Genomic DNA, 14,087 nt, shown 5'->3' with positions numbered 1-14,087 from the left:
GACCTTAGTTCTTTCCTTATTGAATTATAAGAACCAGAAAGACTCCTGGTTCTCTTCAAGTCCCAGATCCCAACCCACCCTCTGCCTCAGACCTAGGGGTGTGTTGGAGCTGCCTCACACCAGCTCATGAAAACACTTCTCAACTTTGCATTTGGTGACAGCATGTTGGTGGCTTGAAATCAGACATGGTGGGAGTATTTTCACCACAAAAAACAACACATGCTACAAATTAGGGCTTTTTTTTTCCAGAGAGCCAATTTACCAGCATACTACTGCCCAGATCCAAAATTCTGCCTTATAATTCTGCTGTGGAAATGTAGGGATGCCCATCATCAGGCCCCCATATGCACGGAGTTAAACTGACCCAGCTACGCTTCCTAGTTTCTCACTACTTCCTTCATGAATCTGATGGGGGGCTGGGGGCCTAAAGGAACTCTGGAGTCAGACTGGGATGAGGAACTGGATGGTTACACTACCAGGTTTTCTGCTCTTCTAGTGCCTTACCTTTCTGTTCTGGGCCTGCCCTCAGATAGAAGCCATAGCCATTGCTTCCCTTCTTCATCTCCACAACCCGGGGATGGTGGGGTAGCAGTTTCAAACTGGCTGTTTCTCTCTTGAATTTTATCTTCTGCTCACTATGGTGCTTGTCAGTTTCCTTGTCCACCAGCAGAAACATGACGCGGCTTCCGGACTTCTTCACCTGCAACAACATACACAGGTGAGGGCCAACATCAATCTTCAAGAATGATGCTGGGAAATAGGAAAGTTTCTGTATCAAGGCACACAGTCTATAGATTCAATAGGAAACATGAGATGTGAGGCCTGAGTTTAAGCTGTAATACTGTTTCCTACCACCTCACTGGTATTATGTATCTTCCCTCGTACAGTTGTTGTTTTTCGCCTTCTTAAGTATGACCTCACCCACACAGATGCTAACTGAACCCAAGTGAAAGCTGTGTACCCAGAAAGGTATATAGGTGAAGACTAGGAAAGGAGTTTGAAAAAGAAAGTAAAGGTCTACTTTGAAAGATCCTTCTACCAAGAGAAGATAAAGTTGGTCAATTTTCAAGGTTCTATATGACCCCAAAGGAAAACTTCTGCCGGACTTTGTTGGTGGTGCAGTGGTTAGGCATCTGCCTGCCATTGCAGGGGACACGGGTTCGAGCCCTGGTCCGGGAAGATACCACATGCTGCGGAGCAACTAAGCCCGTGTGCCACAACTACTGAGCCTGTGCTGTAGAGCCCCCAAGCCGCAACTACTGAAGCCTGCGTGCCTAGAGCCAGTGCTCCACAACAAGAGAAGCCACCGCACACCACAACGGAGATTAGCCCCCAGTCGGCGCAACTAGGGAAAGCCCACGCGCAGCAACGAAGACTCAACGCAGCCAAAAATAAATAAATAAATTTATTTTTAAATTTTATAAGTAAATAAATTTATTTTAAAAAATCCTCTGAGTGTTTTCCATGTGTCATGGAACCATGCTAGACATAAGATTTGGGATATAACAGGTCTTCAAATACTCCCCACGTGTAGCTCAATATTCATCACCACACTGGTTATCTTCCAGCTTGTATTAAAACATTTTAGTAACATTGGCTCAACATTCACTTTATTATAAATTTAGAGGGGGATTCCAACCCCCTCTAAATTGGAATTAATTCCAATCAATTACAAATAAGATCCAAAAGATAAAGTTAATGGTTCTTTAGAACACTTTTCTTCAAGACAACATGAAACTAGCAAAGGCCTTATTCAAGACAACATGAAACTAGCAAAGGCCTTATTCCAAAACCCTATATTAACCCTTTATACCACTAGTGAGTCTGTTTGCTCTTAATACAAAGGGTTAGCTTCCCATTATTATAGTCCTCCCATCATAAACTACCATTCCTGTCTTCCTGTCACTTCCAATGAGAGCAGAGTAAAAGATACGGTAAGAAAAGTACTCCTTTGGGATTTACCTTTTCAACCACCTCCTCATGGGTGGCCTCCTCTACATTCTCTCCATTCACTTCAATCAAGTGATCCTCTGCCAGGACTCCGGCTTTCATAGCCACACCTTGAGGTTTTATATCAATCATGCACACTCCCTTTTTACCTGAAAGAGGGTAACAGGTGAACAAGTGTCACAACTCCATTACACGGAAAGTCCAACAGCAAAGGGTTTTCTCCCAATAATACAATATTAGAACTTCAAATTTTAGGGCTAACTCCAATAGACTTTGGCTTCTGATTTAGAATGACAATTAGAGCTCATAGCGCAAAGCTTGACAGAGCCATTACTCAGTTGGCTTTTGTTGATTTGAATAGGATTTCTGAGCCCAACTAAATGCAAAGAAGCAATCTCAGGTGGCACTGGCTTCTTGAACCAGAAAGTACCAAATCATGCCCACACTGCATCCCTGTGTCATACTCCCTTTCTTTGCATTTGTAGAATTAGAAGTCGTCTGCTCCATTCTGTCCTCTTTAATTAATGCTACCACCAACCACCACATCCAGTGGAGTGAATAAATCTCACTGATGCAGGCTAAAGAGGGCAGAGGCACAGGAGGAGAGGAAAGCCTCCACACAGTCATTGTGTATTAGTAGGTGGTATGATTTAGGTGCTTCTTAAAGAAATGCTGTCAGTTCTTTCAAGATATTAACATATCAGCCTAGGCAAAGGATAGCTTCATAATGACTACATAAACAGTTTGCAAAGAATAACAGTAATTTAAACTCTGCTTCCTTAAATACTTAACATTTCTCCTGTTACCTTGCTATGTATTTGTCATGAAGAAAAAATTTTCTTCATAACGCTAACCTAAACCATTCACCATGGACATTACACAAAGGCCAGATGAGTAGAGTCTGAATTACAATTTCTTTTTCTTTCTTTTTTTTTTTTTTTTTTTTACCATTTTACTGATAACCAACCTCTGAGAAATGCCAAGCTTCCCTTGACCACCTACATCACTGTGTTTTAATAACTGACAAACTTGAGAAATACCTCTTATAGCTAGTTTATTTCTCTTGCTACAGGTTAAATAAGCCTTGGAAACTATTTTATGTTTACTATTGGTCTGCTGTTTAGCACTTACCAAGTTATGACCCACTATCAGTACCTCTCTAATACCAGAAAGAACAGGGAAGGAGCCACCTTAGAGGTGGAACCAAAAGGCTAACACAGCTATGGTCCCAACCTCAATGCCAGTGGAATCATTAGAAAACCATGGTCAACTAAGCGTGGGTCAGCCTGCAGCTCTGAAATTCTAGAAACAGAACTTCTAGTGTTTTCTGATGGTTGGGATTTCTCAAATCACTGTACCTCTCAGCTAGAGGTCAGGAAGTCACGTCAGAGCGTGGCCACAGCTGAGGGTACTATTTAAATGCCACAGGAGGGTGGGGATTTTTGCAGTGTCCTCAGCAACTGTAAGAGTGGCTAATACATAAATAGGTACTCAAGAATTTTTTGAATAAGTGACTACCTGGGCATTCTGAGAGATGAAAAGAGATATCATTCCAATTCAAGAGTGGCTATCGTGGAGAACCTCCCTTCTCTTGCCTCTTTTTCTCCATTCTCCCCTCCGTCTTTACCCACGAAGAAGCATCAACCCTCTAATCCTCTGGCCTCAAAGGCTCAGACTGACAAACACTGGGGGACCGGAGTGCCCAGTGTCCCCCACACAGTGCTGCTGTGTCTTTGCACAACTGTGCAAAGCAAGGGAAAGGCCAGGGAGGGAAAGGGAGAGAGAGGCTGCTGTTGGATCTCCATAGCAACTGAAAATTAGTCAAAGGAGTCATTAACAGGGAACAGTATCTTTCTTCTGGAAAGCTGTTTGTCCCTGCCCCACCCTCAAGCTCACCTTGGACAGTTTTCAGAGAGAAGCCGTAGCTACTCCCCTCCTTCACCAGGTAGCAGAGCCGTGGCTGTGTCCAAGTCTGTGCTCCTCCATTCATTACAGAGGGCAGCTTCTTATCATTCAAACTCGACTCCTGACTTCGACCCAACTCTTTCAAATCTACTTGTTTTTTCATAGCTTTCTCATAAGAATCCCCATCCAGGACCAGTAAAATCACCGAATTCCCACTTTTTCTGACCAGATCCACAACCTAGGAGGAAGAAAGAAAAAGGTTAACTTTAACAATAACCCTCTATCAACCACCGGGGTGGGGGCGGGGGGAGGGCTCACCATCTGGCTCATTATCTGGCCCTGGAGATTCTACTAGCTGACCCCTGACACCCGAATAGTTAGCCGATTGTGCCCCAGCCGTCTCTGCCCAGGCCCCTCCCGAGATCCAGATACAGATTAGGCTGGGCCTCTAGCACTACTGTAATAGCCCAACCCTAGCCCAGGGGACTTTTGTCTTTTTTGTTTGTTTGTGTTTTTTTGCTGTAGTGGGCCTCTCACTGTTGTGGCCTCTCCCATTGCGGAGCACATGCAGACCCAGCGGCCATGGCTCACGGGCCCAGCTGCTCGGCGGCGGGCATGTGGGACCTTCCCGGACCGGGGCACGAACCCGTGTCCCCTGCATCGGCAGGCGGACACTCAACCACTGCACCACCAGGGAAGCCCTAGCCCAGGGGACTTTTACTAGGACTGGTTCTTTGCGGGGACGAATGCTGCCCTAGAGCACAACAGGTCCTCCTGGGTCTATGCAGACAGCATAGTACAGTGAAAAGAGCACCCACTTAGAGGCAGACAGAATTGGGGTAAGGTCAGACCCTCCCCCATGTTCACTACATGAACACGTTAGCAAGCTAAGGTGACTGAGCCCCCACTTCCTCATCTATGAAATAGTCATATGAACCTCATGAGTTGTGGTGGGGATTTAACAAAATAATGAATATGAAATTGCCTGGGATAGTTCCTTTCATGTAGCAAATATGCAATGCACATTAGACCTGACACTATTCAAACCCAGGAATAATTTTTACAGTTCTTGGTCAATCATGGGAGACTTGATTAGCCGGCAGAATATAGCTGTAAAGGTGTCCTGCCTTGCCAGTGGCAGCCAGGAAGGCTCCACTGACCCCCAAAACTAGAATCAGCAGAGATGTGGGAGCTGAAGAGATCCTAGAAGCAGAAGAACCCCAAATGTCCCATTTACCTGCGTATGCTCTTTCTTGTCCACAAAGACACCATTGATCCTAAGAACTCTGTCTCCATCCTGGAGACCTGCCTTCTCTGCTGGGCTACCCTTCTCAACCACCCGGACCAGGTGGCCATCAGTGTCCTTCTCAATTCGCAGGGAGAAGCCATAGCTTTGCCCTTCCTGTTTAGACAGCTTGCATTCTCGGGGGTTGAAGGTGGAGGCCATTTCTGCGATGAAAAACAAATGGGTAAATCCACAAGACAGAAAATCTAACTGGGGTGAGAAATCTGTCCTCCATCTCCTATACCTCTATTCTTCTGTCACACCAAATCCAGACTGTTCAGGTAGCAACATTCGGGGTATAGGAAGCCACCTTCCAGGACTTGCTAGTGACTTCTAAATCTATTTCTCCCCAAAGATGACCTTTCACGTGAATTTCAGACCCATGTATTCAGCTAGGTACTGGACAGAGATGCTTCCGTTTCAATAGCTGCAAAACCAAATTCCCCTTTGTCCCCTGACCAAAAGAAATTAGTTCCAAATACATTACCTAAAAATTTTAAGAAAATCCAAGTCTACTTTCATTTAAATATTTGAAGAGCTTGCCAAGTTCTGGGCATTGAAGATAAATCTGTGGACAAGACAGACCTATACTTTGCCTCTCATATCAGGGAGAACATGTTTCTACAGAAACACGTGATGAATGATCTACTAGGGAAGAATAGCGTGATAAGGGAGAATATAACAGAGTGTCTTGGTAGTAGGGAATGGGGTGGGAAGAATTAAGAATGGCTTCCTGGAGAAATGACTTTTCCAAGAGCTGAAGAATTAGTAAGAGTGGTGAAGTGAGACAAGATAAGGAAGACTTCAAACAATTAAAAATCAGAGAAGCCAGGCCTGAGAGCTGACCTGGTACATTGGAAACAGATAGAAAAGTGGTTTCTAGGACGCTGAAGTTCTAGTCAGAACAGAGTGGGGATGCCCGACAGAGAGAGGATTCCTGCTGCCATGTCAGATCTCTCCCTCCTGAAGCGCTTCCGTTTCCACCCATCCTGCCCCTCCTTTCACCCCATTGCAAGAGCAAGGCTCTGGGCCACAGGAGGAGGAAAGGAAAAGTGTGAAAACCAACAGGCACCCAGTCATTAAGGGTCAGATTCCTGCTAGGCACAGGGAACTATATTCAATATCCTGTGATAAAACATAATGGAAAATAATATGAAAAATATGTATAACTGAATCACTTTGCTGTAGAAATTAACACAACATTGTAAATCAACTATACTTCAATAAAATTAAAAAAAAAAAAAAGATTCCTGCCAGGGGTTCCCAATACCTCCTGGCTTAAGCACTTGAGAATAGAGGCCAAGAACTGCTGGTGCAGAGCAGAGCCCCGAGAGCAGTAGGCTAGACTCTGCTGGTTAATCTGCCTGCATGGCAAGCCCTCACGTTCCCCTCGTCACAGCTCCCTCCAGTAACTCAGAATAAACCATCCGTTTCTCCTGGAGGGACAGGAGCAGATGACCGCACAGGGTATGGGGGTGGAGGGCGGAGGAGAGACGGCAAAGTGCTCCAGGCTCCCGAGAAGCCACGCCATGGTGACTGGAGGTGGCCACCTCTGACTCTGTGCCCACAGAAACATACAGTACAAATGGAGCAGAAAGCCTCCCACGGCCCGATCCCTGGGCTATTGCAGGGTCTGGCAGCCGAGCCACCAGGGGCATGAATGACTAAGAAGCCAAGGAAACAAGAATGGACAATGTTTCCACACTAGTCTATATAAAATAGATAACTGACAAGAACCTACTGTAGAGCACAGGGAGCTCTACTCAATACTCTGTAGTGGCCTATATGGGAAAAGAATCAAAAAAAAGAGGGGATACATGTATATGTAAAACGGATTCACTTTTGTCGTATACCCAAAACTAACACAACAGTGTAAATCAACTATACTCCAATAAAAAAATTTTTTAATAAAAAAATAAATAGACAAGGTTTCAAGTGATCTCTTAGGAGGGCCTGAGGCCTAAGCCCACCCCAATGAGGATCAAGGGCAGAGAAAAGTGAAACCACAGTCACCACGATCACCGTCCGCATCTGGGAGAGCATTGCAGCTCTGTCTTATCATGACCAACCGCCAGGAAGATGCTGCTTTGGGAGGAAAGGGGGAAAGTAGGGAGTTAGGGGAGGAGAGGGCAGCGCCAGAGTGGGGCTTCCTCACGTGCAGGAACCTGTGTGTGGCCCCTCTGACTCTGACCCATGACTTTTCTTTCTACTGATCATCCAGCCTGCAAGCATTCCGTTTTCCAACTGGAATCCACATCTATGTCCAAACGTACCCCTAGATCCCTAACAGCTCTCAATTTCATAGGCCTGAAAAGCCTTGAAGGGAAAAAAAATAAAAGCCCTCTGAAATTTGGAAGTATCAATATAGAGAAACCTCATCCAAATCCTACAAAATTTGAAACATGTCCTTAAAACTATTCAAAATTGGGCTTCCCTGGTGGTGCAGTGGTTGAGAGTCCGCCTGCCGATGCAGGGGACGCGGGTTCGTGCCCCGGTCCGGGAAGATCCCACATGCCGCGGAGCAGCTGCACCCGTGAGCCATGGCCGCTGAGCCTGCGCGTCCGGAGCCTGTGCTCTGCAATGGGAGAGGCCACAACAGTGAGAGGCCCGCGTACCGCAAAAAAAAAAAAAAAATTCAAAATAAGGGCTATTAGATGCTATGTTTTCATCAAGAGATGAGTATGTTTCTGATCAGCATATGAATGCTCATTTCTAAGGTACCCACCCCTACAATTCAGCCCTCTCACACTCTGCAATGGCAACCACAGGATCTTACTCTTTTTCTCAAGGATGGAAGATGAATCCTCCTTGCTCGTAGGGCGGTCCAGTGTTTGGGGAGAGAAGAGACAAAGTTTTCCTGTATCTCAATAGAGACCTGAAAGTCTGATATACAAGGAAACACAAATCCCTGTTTCTGGGCAAAATCTCAAGTTGTTTGTGTGTTTCTTTCTTTCTTTAAAGTTTCAAACAGCCAGACAGTAATCACTCAGATCTGCACTTATGTCTTTGAAGCCTCAGGTGTTCGAGATCAGAGTTTCTTTTCACATCTATGGTTGAAGCACAGAGAATTAGAGCCAGTTCACACCGATAAAAATACTGATAGAAATGCTACCACTCTGGGTGGGAAACAGCTGCTGTCCCCAGGCCCAGATTACATCCTTCCACCCTGTCTGCTCTTGCCACAATTCAGCCACTAAAGGATTAATGCTGCCCCCCACACCAAACTGATGAAATATTTAACACCTTCAACTGTACCGATAGAGAAAGCTGATCAAAACCCCCAAAGCTTGGCCTTACATAGGGCCCTGAAACTGTTTGTTTCCTGTGCCATCTTGTAGAGAGACAGTTCAACTAGGAATCACGAGGGCTGGGCTCTGGTACAGCTCCAGTCCTGGGTTTGTCTAGTCCACAGCCTGGTTTACACTGGCCCCTAAATCAGGGCTGGCATCAGTCACTTTAGCAAGACTCTGTCACTGCTCCATGATAAGGATGCCTGGAACTCTGGAACACAGGGCCTAACTAGGAAGGATCTCTGTATTTAAGGATACTGTTTCCTGTTTCTTCCTCCTTTTCTTGCAAATCAAAACCACAGTGAGATATCATTCACCTCACACCTGTCAGAATGGCTATCATCAAAAAGACCACAATTAACAAATGTTGATGAGGATGTGAAGAAAAGGGAACCCTCGTACACTTGTTAGCGGGAATGTAAGTGGGTGCAGCCACTAAGGAAAACAGTATGGAGGTTCCTCAAAAAATTAAAAATAGAACTACCATATGATCCAGCAATTCCACTCCTAGGTATATATCCAAAGAAAATGAAAACACTAATTTGAAAAGATACACACCCCAATGTTCATAGCAGCATTACTTACAATAGCCAAGATATGGAAGCAACACAAGTGTCCATCAACAGAAGAATGGATAAAGAAGACGTGATACACACACACACACACACACACACACACACACAATGGAACACTACTCGGCCATAAAAAAGAATGAAATTTAGCCATTTGCAACAACATGGATGGACTTGGAGGGTACTGTGCTTAGTGAAATAAGTCAGACAGAGAAAGACAAACACTGTATGTTTTCACTTATATGTGGAGTCTAAAAAGTAAAACAAACAAATGAATTGTTTGTTTGTTTAAAACAGACTCACAGATACAAACTAGTAGTTACCAGTGGTGAGAGGGAAGGAGGGAGGGGCAAGATAGGGGTAGGGGATTAAGAGGTACAAACTACTATGTATAAAATAAATAAGCTACAAGGATATATTGTACAGCACAGGGAATATAGCCATTATTTTATAATAACTTTAAATGGAGTACAGTCTATAAAAATCTTGAATCACTGTTGTACACCTGAAACTAATATAATAGTATAAATCAAATATACCTCAATTTTTAAAAATTAAAAATAAGTAAGGTAATAGTTTAAAAAAAAAAAAAAAGGATACTGTTTGCTGTTTCTTCAGCCCCCACCCCCAACTTCTGCTTCTTGAGAATCCAGAGATCAGAACCCTATGGTGGAGAGATATGCAATCAGTGAAGGCCTATGGATTTCCGTAATATCGTATCAGCGATCATCTGATTCAGGCTGGAGTCCATCAAACCCTCAGCAGGCCTTACTCCACAGTTCAAACAGCCAAAATAAAATACTGGAAATGGAAGAAAGCTCTAACCATTTCTGAGCTCTGGGGGAAAAAGTCAATTTTTGGCAACAAAGTTGCTTGTCTGTGGGAAGAAGAACAAAGTGCTGGTGGGCAGGAAAGACTCAGTGGTGAGAGGCAAAGAGATTTTTTTAATCAAACTTTATTATTAATCATACCTTTAGACCCCACCTTCTTCTAAAAGGATTCGATTATTGCTACCAGGAAAGGCAATAATATATCCAAGGTCGAGAAGAAAAAGTAGGTACATTTTAGAAGTTAGGAACTCTAGCTAATGACAACAGAGGAGGGTAGGTAGGACCTGTGAATGTGACCAAAGAAAGAACTGAAGCCACTGGGCTATTTTCCACAGGAGAAAAATAGCTGGTGGGACCCAGGGGACTCTCCCAAGGCCAAGGTAGCCAAGGTCTCCCGGCTCCAGGCAGCCATCGACATGGACCCACACACTATCCGAGTCAACACCCACCCTCCCCAGCGGCGCCGCACAGAGCCAGGAGTCCGGGCAGGAGCTGCTCCTGAGAGGAACACAACCACAAAAGTGAGACTCAAACAGCCAGAAGGGTTCAGCTTAATTGGCCCAGGCTAAGAGGAAGCCTCATTTTCCCTTCAGTTTGTGTGTTTGGGGCTGGAACCTACAGGACCTTCCTCAGCAGGGCTAGCTGGAGAAAGAGTGAGACTCCATTTCAGTTGATTCCCACATCAGTGGGACTTGTAGTGAAGCTTGCCTGCCTTGTCACCCGGCACGTCAGAGAGTCCTCTGTTCCACAATAGGTGCTGTAAATGGAAAGGTCCCATTAAAAAATACCATGGGCGTGAATGCTTTTAAGCCCCCACCCCGTACCCCTCCAGTGCAGGGGAGGGCTAGGAGTGAAGGGATCTTAAAGCCACTTAGCTCATCAAAAATCCATGATCTCCTGAGAAATATTTGAGAGTCTCAAGGTCAGTGGGAACCTGACAAGAACACAAAGCATCTCCCAATACAAAATGGAGCACAGGGTTCTCCGAATTATTTCCTGCTCTAAAGCAGAGTTATTTGTCTAACTCCTGTAAGCTTCCAGGTATTATTTTGTAAAAGAATCCTGAAATTGCTATAGATCAGCTAACACACAAGCCAGGGAAGAGCAAATTCTTCTGAGGAAGGAAAAGACAACTCCTGGAAAAGTGAAGTCAGAAAGAATTAGAGGATATTTATTCATCTCCTCAGCCCTGGGAGCTGTCTACCCAAAGTCAGCAGCTGGTTTCCTCTGAGGGAACAGATCTACTTAGTTGACAGTGTAAATCTATAGACCATCAGGTGATGCCAGTAATAATAAATCACGTTACCGTTTAAAAACTCACCATATGTCAGGCATGCTACATTATCTCATTTAATCCTCACAATCACCTTACAAATTTAATCTCAATCCCAGCGGGCCCACAGAATCACCTGCAGAGATTTATAAAAACAGATGCTTAAACCCCACCTCAGATCTACTGACTTGAAACCTACAGGCTTGAAACCTGAACATAAGCATTTTTAGAATCCCCACGAGTTTAAGAAACTAGTGATCAAAACCACCCTTTGCTGCTCCCAGCTTCCCTTCTCTCCCCTCAGTCTTGGGATAACACCCTCATGGGTCAGAGAAGAATGTCAAGGTTGGGTGAAATATTAACAGCTACCTTGAGCTCACCTTTACTTAACTTGAGAAACCAAGGTGGCAGCCTGGTTAGGAGAGGCCCTCAGGATCCAGCTCTGCCCGCAGTCCTGCCCGGCCAACAGCATGGAAGTTTGTGGCAACCTAAAGGCTGTGACCCTGCCTCCCTCCCCACGTTCTAGCTCTGAGCCAGGAAACAGAATCCAGCAGCTGAAAACAACCTTTAACAGCTCCCATGGTCTCTTTGTCCAAGGAATTAAGTCTGAGGGCCAGCAAACCTAACCACCCAAAGAGCTGAGGCCATTTCTCCTCCTCCATCACGCTATGGGTGGAAACCCAAGCTCCATTCCTGTCTGAGGCCAATCAATTAGATTCTCCAATTAGCATATGGAAGTGGGTGCAGATTGTTTGGGCTCGTGCACACAGGCCCCTCAAAATTCTACTGAACATCAAGAAGACACATTACCCCAAATGTGATTTCATTTGTCCATGCCACAAATATTTGCCTCACACTTATACGCAAAACACTGTTAAGTGGTTGATGGAATAAAGTGAAACAACAGCTCCATCCTCAAGGACTTTATAGTTAAATGGGGGTGAAGGAAAAGTTTTAGTACAAAAAGAGCTACCACTATGAGCAGAGTATAAATGCCATGAGACCTACAACATGGGACAAATTAAGGAAAGCTTCACTAATTAGGTAGGATTTGATTTAGACATTGACAACAGATAGGTAGGATTTCAACAGGTACAGAAGTAGGAAGAGAACATTCTAGCCACAAGGAATAGTGTGGACCTCAGCCATGGAAGTGGGAAAGTTCTTGGGTATGGTCAAAGAAGAGCTAAAACTCAACGTGACTGAAGGAGAGCCAACAGGGGGACAGCCAAGATGTCCTTTTTTCATGGATGACAAGTTAGACTGTAAAGGCCTCGAATACCAGCCCAAGGGATCTGGCCTTAGTTTGGTGGTCAGGGACCACGCAAAGGTTATAAGCAGAGGAAGGACAGGATCAGAGTTGGGCTTCAAGAGGGATGGCCTGAAGCAAAGACATACTGGAGGTAAGTCAAGAAAGAGGCTCTTGTAATGGTCCTACTCACATGCAACGAAGGCCTGCCCCAGCCGGCAGCTGTGAGAATAGAATGGAGGTGACAGAGGTGGAGGAACTACAGAGAGGACTGAGTGACATGTGGTATTAACTCTTCAATCCTGTCCTCTCAGATTTCTCCATGCAGAGATGGCCTCAGACAGGACAGGTACAACACAGATGTCCAAAATATTTATTTACACTGACCGTGGCTAGTGTCCAGGAAATACAAGAGGTCCCTATTCCTCTCCCTAATTACTGCTTACCTCACTCACGCACAGTTTTGCTGTGGGTTCAAGAGGCCTCGTTGCACAGAGTGGTACACGCACAATTCAGTCTTCTAAGGTCACCACTCAGTGTGAACGTAGCTGTGCTTTTGGCTCCTCTGAGTTGCCAGGATACCCTAATTCTGTGGCCATCTTTTCATTCTGTCTGTTTCCCCATAAGTGGTATACTTTCCCTGGATTTATTACCCTTGCTCACTTTTTTCTACTAACCACCCTTGATACCTTTCCTAGACTCCCCTTCTGTATGGAATCAGTTTTGTCACTCCCAAAATTTCTATGTTGAAGCCTTATGACTGTTTGGAGATAGAGCCTTATAAAGAGATAATTAAGGCTAAATAAGGTCACGAAGGTGGGACCTGGCATCTTTATAAGAAGACACAGAAGTGCATGTACACAGAGAAGAGGCCATGTGAAGACGCCGTAAGAAGGCCACCATCTGCAAACCAAGGAGAGAGGCCTCAGGAGAAACCAACAATTCTGGCACCTTGATCTTGGACTTCTAGCCTCTAGAACTGTGAAGAAATAAATTTCTGTTTAAGCCACATGGGCTTCTGTTATTCTGTCATGTGGTATTCTGTTACAGCAGCTCAAGACTTAATACATCTTCCAAGTAATGCTGCCCACTTGGGCTGGGTGTTAGAAAGGAAGAGGTAAAAAAAAAAAAAACCCAAAAAACAAAACCCCACAAGTTCATGCCTTGGTGACTGGCATAAAAATTGTACCATTAAAAGATGATGCTGGAGACTTCCCTGGTGGCGCAGTGGTTAAGAATCCACCTGCCAACGCAGGGCACACGGGTTCAATCCCTGGTCCTGGAAGATCCCACATGCCGCGAAGCAGCTAAGCCCATGAGCCACAACTATTGGGCCTGTGCTCTAGAGCCCGCGAGACACAACTGCTGAGCCCATGTGCCATAACTACTGAAGGCTGCGCGCCTAGAGCCCATGCTCTACTACAAGAGAAGCCGCCGCAATGAGAAGCCCGCGCATGACAAAGAAGAGTAGCCCCTGCTCGATGCAACTAGAGAAAGCCCGCGCGCAACAACGAAGACCCAACGCAGCCATAAATAAATAAATAAATAAAAATAAAAAGATAAAAGATGGTGCTGGGACTTCCCTGGTGGACCAGTGGGTAAGACTCCATGCTCCCAATGCAGGGGGCCTGGGTTCGATCCCTGGTCAGGGAACTAGATCTCACATGCATGCCACAACTGAGAAATCCACATGCTGCAACTAAAAGATTCCGCAGGCCACAACAACGACCCGG

The 14,087-nt window shown here is 45.1% G+C and overlaps 1 protein-coding gene across 4 annotated transcripts in view; it reads right to left on the bottom strand.

The window, feature by feature from the left end:
• PDZK1 (PDZ domain containing 1) overlaps nt 1-14,087 on the bottom strand; it is a 46,190-nt gene that overhangs the window by 10,588 nt on the left and 21,515 nt on the right. For 2 of the 4 annotated variants that reach the window (XM_049710895.1, XM_033416612.2), the window contains exons 2-5: nt 5,093-5,304; nt 3,847-4,093; nt 1,963-2,099; nt 505-700 (exon numbers count right to left, since the gene is read on the bottom strand). In XM_049710895.1, coding sequence (XP_049566852.1) covers nt 505-700; nt 1,963-2,099; nt 3,847-4,093; nt 5,093-5,304 — 792 coding nt within the window. Of the gene's footprint in view, nt 1-504; nt 701-1,962; nt 2,100-3,846; nt 4,094-5,092; nt 5,347-7,916; nt 13,346-14,087 lie in introns of those variants that run through there. The other 2 variants (XM_033416613.2, XM_004285797.2) reach the window with 2 other exon arrangements.

This window comes from Orcinus orca, chromosome 1, assembly GCF_937001465.1.
Source record: "Orcinus orca chromosome 1, mOrcOrc1.1, whole genome shotgun sequence".
Taxonomy (NCBI): Eukaryota; Metazoa; Chordata; class Mammalia; order Artiodactyla; family Delphinidae; genus Orcinus; species Orcinus orca.
The sequence above is the reverse complement of the archived record's forward strand: the minus strand, read 5'-3'. Positions and strand labels throughout refer to the sequence as shown.